Here is a 7,865-nt window from a genome sequence, read left to right on the forward strand (position 1 = left end):
TAGTTGAGTTATGATTGAAGAAGGAATATTTTTCCAATTCTCTTTTATGCAGAGGAGTATTTCAATGATAAGATTCATATTATATTATTGCATTAAGTTATAGATGCTCGTCAAGAGTTCATTTTCTCTGTGCTTTCCCATCTTCGCTTGGAGTTGTTGGAGACTCTAAGATAAATCTAGTTTAGAAGACTAGAATGGTGGCAAAATAGAAAGTTGATGAAAGAGATGAAACAAAAATCGTTGTTATAATGGAATAGGTTGGCATAAAGACTCTATGATTGGCTAAAGACTCTAGCTTGGTTCAATGGGTAAAATGATCAAAATCAGATCATCATGCAAATGATGTAGTTCTTCTTTTGTAAGAGTAAGAATTGACATGACAACATCTTGAAACATTTGAGCCAATGATCAAACTTCGGGAACAAGAATCACGTTAGGGAGAGTGGTAGATCGAGTCACCTTGGATCCTATCATTGGAGATGATTACAAGAACAATTTTAGAGAGGCTAAGAGCGATCAGAACTCAATAACAAAAAACAATTATAGTGCTTGAAATATTTAACATAAAACGGTTGCGGCGGTGCAATGTAAGAGCTTTAGAGAACATGGTGCTAATTCATGAGAATCAAGAGACAATTCTCACATATAGCATAACTATTACAACTTAGAATAATAAGTGAGTACGTAGTAAGTCTATGATAGCCACCGTGGAAGGGTCTCCGACGCGATGATAGCTATATCTAGTAAGCGAAGAAATGGATAGTTATAAGATTAACACTCCAATGCTCAGGTCAGCAAAATGAAAGAGATGAAACTTGTATATGAATGAATGAAGTAAACATATCTTTGTGTGACACACTACAGAAAAAAAGGTCTCCTGCCACGCCCAGAAAACCGAGGCTATATGCAAAATAACCGTGGCATAACGCTGAGGCCACGGTTTGGCCACGGAAATCCAACTGTGGAGTATGCGGCCGTGGCCTAAAGTAAAGTCCACAGTTTTTTGGTATAGACCACGCCTTTTTTACAACCGTGGCTTTTTTAGGCCACGGTTTAGGTAGCTTGATTAAGGCCGCGGTTTGTATTTGCCATGACTGCAAAACTGTGGCTATATGGTAAAGCCACGGTTTCATTTTAACGTTTACGACACAATATTAGTTCAAGATATAGCCACGGTTTGGTTATGACCACCTATTTAAAACCGTTGTTATATGTTATGCTTTCTAAACCATTTATCTTGCCACGGTTTATTTCTGTATTATTACATAAATATGTCATTATATATATATATATATATATATATATATATATATATATATATATATATATATAATTAACAATAATATAGATGATTATAGAATCTAATTAATTACAAGCAAATTAACATCAAGGTCAAAATAAGTTTTTTTTTAGTGCCACTAATAATAGTTGGATACTAAGTTTTGAATGAGTTGTCATCAGATGCCATAAACACATTTTGGCCATTCTGCCACAAGCTTAGATGCACGTGGCATCCAGAACCTAAATCATCTAACTTGTACTTTCAATATCACAAAGAAAACACTTTTATACACTTCCAAAAATATGTTGCTTCTGTATTTTACAACATCATAGCTACACATTCAAAAGATCTATAATACACACACACACACACACATATATATATATATATATATATATATATATATATATATATATATATATATATATATATATATATATATATATATATATATATATATATATATATATATATATATATATATATATATATAGAGGGCATATCATATGAGAATGACATATTTATATGAGAATGTGAGAATGAATCTGAACCATTGGATTTTAAAATAAATGGTGGAGATTATAAGTGAATCTTTTTTTTCTCTCTCCTGCTTCATTTATTTCAAGATGCATGAGAGAGAAAAAAAAAGATTCATATATAATCTCCACCATTTATTTTAAAATCCAATGGTTCAGATTCATTCTCAAATTCTCATATAAATATGTCATTCTCATATGATATGCCCTCTATATATATATATATATATATATATATATATATATATATATATATATATATATATATATATATATATATATATATATATATATATATATATATATATATATATATATATATATATATATATATATTTCATACTTCCAAGGAGCATGGCAACCACTATAGTACTGACATCTCTAAAACCAACTCAAATTGACTTTTACCCGCTTCTGCATGTAACTGCGTTGAGCCAAATGTGTTAGAAATCAAAAAGTACTATTTAATCATTGTTTCAAGCAAAGCTAATGAGGAAGCAGAAGTAACATAATACTTACCTGTTCTACTTGAATGCCGATAGAATGTAAAGCAGAAGCAACTTCCTGAAGTATTGTGGAAGCAACATCAAACGCTGAGAGTTTTAGGCCATCACCACCGTCCGATCTTACTTAAGAGAAACCATCAATTCTAGTATACTTGCAGTCACACACTATAAGGTCCTATTACACTTGCAGTCACACATTATCACCTTAGATCTTAAGGAGGTGACTGTAACATAATTAACTTTTAATCCCCCCTCCTTCCAAAGTAAACCAAATAAGAAACAAGATGGAATGAAATAAAATGCAACAAACATGACATTATTGCTACTAAATCCATGCAAGATAATTCAAAGTTTATAAACAGTCATGAATATCTATCACTTAGAATGAGTTAAAAGCAAAAGGCTCCACATACCATATTTCTCGATGCTGTCAAATAGCTTCACTATGCCAGTTTTTACTATATTGACCTGCCAATATGGGGCAAATATAAGATATTGATATAATTTCCTATATAAAGGTATGTTGGTAAGAAGTATTTAAAAGCTAGATAAGTATGTGAAGCAGAGGCTAAAATAGATATTCAGCTAATTGCAGCAAAAGCACCGGTGAGTTTAACTACAAATTCACATTACATAATTTGTCCCATAACATACAGCGTATAACACAATTCTATGCATGAATTTCTGGTCAGTGTATGAAATTATTATTAAACTATATGAGCTTTATAATAGGGAAGTAGTGAAGCAACTATTACAGAGATCCAGAACTTTACCTTACTCTGATCGATTTCAGAAGATGCAAGTGAAAACACTCCACTAAGAGCTTCGAGAGCTAATCCTGTGAACACAATAGATGATTCTAATGTCAGGACAGGCAAATGATAAGGATTGAAATCTTTCGAAGGAACCACGAAATGCTAGCTTCAGCAACAAAATTTACATGTATTGAGAAAAATTACCAGACTGTTTATTTTAAGATCAAAAAATTTAATTTTACAATTAAAAATTACCAGACTGTTTCAATTGAAATTTCAGAATGGTTGAGGAATATGGGGGAAACTAATAAAAGTTGGGTGCAGATTTTATGCTGAATTTCTTATCATCAATATTAATGAGGCCAAAGAGCAGTCATCAAAAAGCAACCCTAGTTTAATCTTATTTAATTGAAAACACAATAAGTACGAACCTTGATTGATTGAAAAACACCATTAGCATCAGTTAGAAGAACGTCAACATTGGAAGCCTGATCCTGCATACAGAGAAGGTAAGGAATGTTAGACGATGGCCTTAGGATCTAGAGGGGGGGTGAATAGATCTTAAACAGTTTTGCGGAATTAATTGAACTTTAAGCGGAAGTAATTCTGAATCGACTCGCGTCTATTCCGAACCACTATTGAAACGATTGTATATGTGTTAAAACCACTAACCAGCTTGAGATAAACGATAAGAGAATACACTATAGAATCAATACGTCGCTCTATTGAAAATCAATTAACTTCTTATATGATGAACGACGTTTGCAATGCAGTAATGGTGAAAGAAGCAAAAACACAAACACTTGGTGATAATGATCAAATTGATGGTAGTTCAATGTGTGATGGATTGTGATGTTTATATAAGACCTTAATTCACAATCTTAACACTCGAATCGTTGATCAATTTGCTATTATAACCAAATATGAACAGAACGTAAATGAAAAGGTAAAAGCGACAAGAACACGATATTTGTTTAGGCAGTTCGTCGATCGTCCTCGCTACGACTACGTCTGCCCCCAATTCCAAACTGAAATTGGGAAATCTTTCACTAATGTTGAAAGCAGTTTATACAAAGAAGATAACAAAACGATAAACCATAAACCAATTATGTCGATCCTTTGAATCTTCTTCCCCCTTAATCTTGAGTCAGATCAAGGTTATCCAAGAGCTTCACTTAATCCCTTTTCTGCAGTGTCTTGAATTGCCTTGAACCCTTGTTCTTCAATCTTCACACTCAGATGGATCCTCAATGAAACCTCTTGATAAAAACCCCCAAGAAACACCTATCTTGGAGGACAAAACCCGCAGATTTTATTCACCAAAAACCCCACAAATCTTCACCCACTAGGAATCTTCAATTCCGTTCCATGGACGTTATCGAACTCGATCACTAACCCTCAACGCAAGAATGATTATGTGTAATTGTGTTGGAGATGACGAAGAACGAAGATGAGAAGCCTTTGTGTATCTTTCAGTCTTTGGTGTTGCATTCAATAATTGAACCTTTGATGATATATATGAGTGCCTATCAGTTGGAGCCAAGAATAACAGACATTTTGGCATTTTTGATCAGTTAGGTCGACCTCTTGTAGAGCTTAGGTCGACCTAGCAGAGGTGCATTAACTTGAAATGATTTTGCTCCCAGTTAGGTCGACCTGTTTGGGAAGTAGGTCGACCAAAATTCTCTTCAAATGAGTTTTTGGGATATTTCTTCAGTTTAGGTCGACCTAGTTGATGTGTGGGTCGACCTAGCAGAGGTATGTGAAATTTTCTCCATTTTAGGTCGACCTAGGTTGACAGTAGCTCGACCTAGCTGCTGCTTTTCTGCATTTTTCTTGTTTTGCTTATATTGGGTCGACCTATATGCATAGTAGCTGCTGCTCTGCTTGTCCCTTGTTGCTTGTATGCTTATTGAGTTTGCCATGAATCAAAAACATCTTTGTAATTGTGATCTAGTATTCACAAGGAATGGGGACAATAACGGAACATCATGCCACATAGCAATCCAAAAATCACACTGATATAAAACTTAATTAAACGTTTATTCAGCAAGTATTTTCCATATAAGAACTTGTATACATATTGTTTCTATCAAGGAAAAAATTAGGATGCACTCTATACAACAATAATCATCTTAGAGGAGTTTATGAAAATAACTTGAAAATAGCTTTTAAACATATAAATCACATATAAATCACATCAGTAGAAACATTCAGCCAATAATCATCTTTATTATTTGCTGTGTGCAACACATCAAGACTATTTCAATGTGTGCATTTTTTGCTTGGAAATGCACAAGCAAATAGGCACTAAGCTTCTGTCAAAACGTGAAAATCCACCCGCTAAACCAAACAAATGCTTGGCGAATCAACTTTTCGTAAACTTGAGAATAATTCAAACTAAACTATATTGAGAGGTCAGAGCCAAATGCACATATATAAACTCTTTGCATTGTAACTTCTATATATTCAAATAGCAAATTTCACATCTTCTGGGAAGACACAAAAATTTGATGATATCACTCACTGTATTTATTAATAGGTATAAAGAATGGAAGAGGGAGGAAATATATAAGTGTTTGATTCCGATGCTAGAACATGTTTACATGAAAAAACCATGGCATAATGAAAGCTATTACCAGGCACGCCATCAAGAAATTACAAAACGGCTGTGCTCGCCAGCATCCACCAAACCTGCGCGATGAGTTACCGCTGTTGTCCATGAATCTTCTATCATTCCACTCTTCCATAACTCCGTTAGTAGTAGCACCCGAGACATTTTTTGCAGTCTCACCACATATTTCACATAATATGTTAAAGAAAAAGAAATGCACCTAATGAACAATCGATTTGATGATATCGACAACCAAGAATCTTCACCAGGACAATCACAAGGGCATGGTTTCGAATAATATGAACAAACATGAACATGACAATCAAATGCAATAATTTGCTGATGCAAAACTATCATAATTGATCTATAAATTGAAATTGGCCAGAAATATATATACCTGTTTCCCTTTAGCTTGAACCACACTTCAGCATAATAAACATGAGCAATGCCGAGCTCGTCTATACACACGCAACCAAGTTGAATAAAATCTCCACTCGTAACGCTCGCACTTTCGACAATTGCTGCATCTAACGCAGGTCCAAAAGCCAAATGACAAATCCTACAAATCCTCTCACCTTGTGAATTCTCAGAAAACCCTTTGTGACTACTGCACTTCATATCAATCACGCACGAATATTTCTCGATTCCAGACACCCCTTTCGGCGATTTCATGGAAACAAAATCTGTTATTTCAAATACATGGATGGGTAAAACAAAATCTAATGAAGCTAATCGCTAACAAGGTACCTGAACTTGACCAAGGTTTATACCAATAGATATGAAAGAACCCTCCTTGGTCCACTGGACAGAACAAACACCATCATAAGGCACATCCAAAACCTGCACATACCATGTTAAATTTTAGCATCAACATTAAACAATCACTATTAACTCTATGAATTTTTCTTACAGAATCAAATACAAACCATCTTAAACTATAAATACTTAAACTTGCAAAGACTTTTGTACTTGAAAGTTGTACAATATACACTCTTCTGATTCTACTAGAGTTCGAAAAAATCAACACTAAACCAAATTGTCAATTGATGATTGTCATGAGTGGAAATTGAGTTATGCTATATATTATTCTATCTTAAGGTTTTGGGTGGTGTAACTATATGATATCCTACAAAATGAGTATACATACACAAAGGGAAAAGAGAAGAAATAGAAGAGGTTACCTTGTGGGGTGTCTTGGGCTCTTTCCTATGAGGTTTAGGAGGAGTAGCAGACTCATTAGAGAAACCGGAATGATGTCCAAAAATCAAAGGCAAATTCGACGAAAAAGGCGAAGAAGGGTTAGATTTGTACGCAGAGAAAAGAGAAAGGTGAAGGTTGGGGAGAAGAATCGTACACGGGAGATGGCGCGCTACCCAATCCCTTAGTTCTCTCTTCAGTGCGACTTTCTTCTTCTCGAACCCTATTCTGCTTACAACTAGGGTTTCGTTTTCCCTTTTAGAATTTGCGTTAATCTCTGTAAAATCAAACAAATTAGGTTACTAAAACATGATGTTGAACAAAAACTAACATGAATCGAAAAAATCGGAGACGGAGAGGATCAAACGAAGACGAAAAGGAGATATCGCTGGAGATGGAGGTCGCGCTGCCATTTGTGATGAAAAGAGAAGAAGGCAATGTTAGTTGTTGTTGTCGATCGGAGGAGAGGAATCGGCCGCACCACCATTACCGTTCACGATCTCTCTTGAAGGAGGGAGAGAGTTTTGGATTTCACTATCTCTAACCCTATTTCCATTTGTGAACGAAAACTAAGATTGAAATTGTATTTACATTTTAAACTTTTTTTTTAATCTAAAAAAAGTTAAGGAGAGGGAAACTAAAAAAAAGGGGGAAATTCTAGCGGGCTATATTTTTTTGGGTTTGGACCACAATTTGAAGTGAAAATTATAATGCCGCGGTTTTACTATTGCGGCTTAAACTATCCGCAGTTTGTTAACCGTGACAAATAATGAAAAAGCCACAGTTTCACACTCCGGATTCAATATTTCTAAACATATGTCTACGATTTGAAAACCCTGGCCAAAGCTTGTATGTGGCCACAATTTTTGAGTTGTGGAAAATTTTAGCGTGGCCGTAGACCTTTTTTCTTGTAATGACATAGAGTCACATTTATATAGGAATGACACTTAGAACTGTCACCAATAGATACAACGT

General features: G+C 34.6%; 1 protein-coding gene across 5 annotated transcripts; it reads right to left on the reverse strand.

Annotated features, from left to right (window-relative positions):
• Window positions 1–2,156: 2,156 nt before the first annotated feature.
• LOC131635609 (uncharacterized) lies at window positions 2,157–7,436 on the reverse strand. Of its 5 annotated transcripts, XM_058906241.1 has the most exons (9): window positions 7,258–7,436; window positions 6,875–7,167; window positions 6,464–6,533; window positions 6,091–6,376; window positions 3,511–3,573; window positions 3,098–3,162; window positions 2,738–2,792; window positions 2,338–2,548; window positions 2,157–2,242 (listed from the first exon to the last, which is right to left on the reverse strand). In XM_058906241.1, the coding sequence occupies exons 1-5, from the start codon at window positions 7,301–7,303 to the stop codon at window positions 3,543–3,545; spliced, it is 726 nt and encodes a 241-aa protein (XP_058762224.1). In that variant the 5' UTR covers window positions 7,304–7,436; the 3' UTR covers window positions 2,157–2,242; window positions 2,338–2,548; window positions 2,738–2,792; window positions 3,098–3,162; window positions 3,511–3,542. The 5 variants fall into 5 exon arrangements, 2 of the variants coding, with proteins under 2 accessions (XP_058762224.1, XP_058762223.1); XM_058906240.1 differs by having other exon boundaries at window positions 2,338–2,792; XR_009293836.1 differs by having other exon boundaries at window positions 2,338–2,792; window positions 6,091–6,349; window positions 6,441–6,533; window positions 6,875–7,436.
• Between the last annotated feature and the right edge of the window lie 429 nt (window positions 7,437–7,865).

This window comes from Vicia villosa, unplaced genomic scaffold (genome assembly GCF_029867415.1).
Source record: "Vicia villosa cultivar HV-30 ecotype Madison, WI unplaced genomic scaffold, Vvil1.0 ctg.001519F_1_1, whole genome shotgun sequence".
Taxonomy (NCBI): Eukaryota; Viridiplantae; Streptophyta; class Magnoliopsida; order Fabales; family Fabaceae; genus Vicia; species Vicia villosa.

Bases quoted from the DNA above. Each gene is read 5' to 3' on its own strand.
- LOC131635609 (XM_058906241.1), bottom strand. From the start codon at position 7,303: ATGGCAGCGCGACCTCCATCTCCAGCGATATCTCCTTTTCGTCTTC. The intron at 7,168-7,257 runs GTTTGATCCTCT...TTGATTTTACAG, and splicing joins GATATCTCCTTTTCGTCTTC to AGATTAACGCAAATTCTAAA. The intron at 3,574-6,090 runs GTATATATATTT...CTCTGTATGCAG, and splicing joins TTCAAGCTAAAGGGAAACAG to GATCAGGCTTCCAATGTTGA.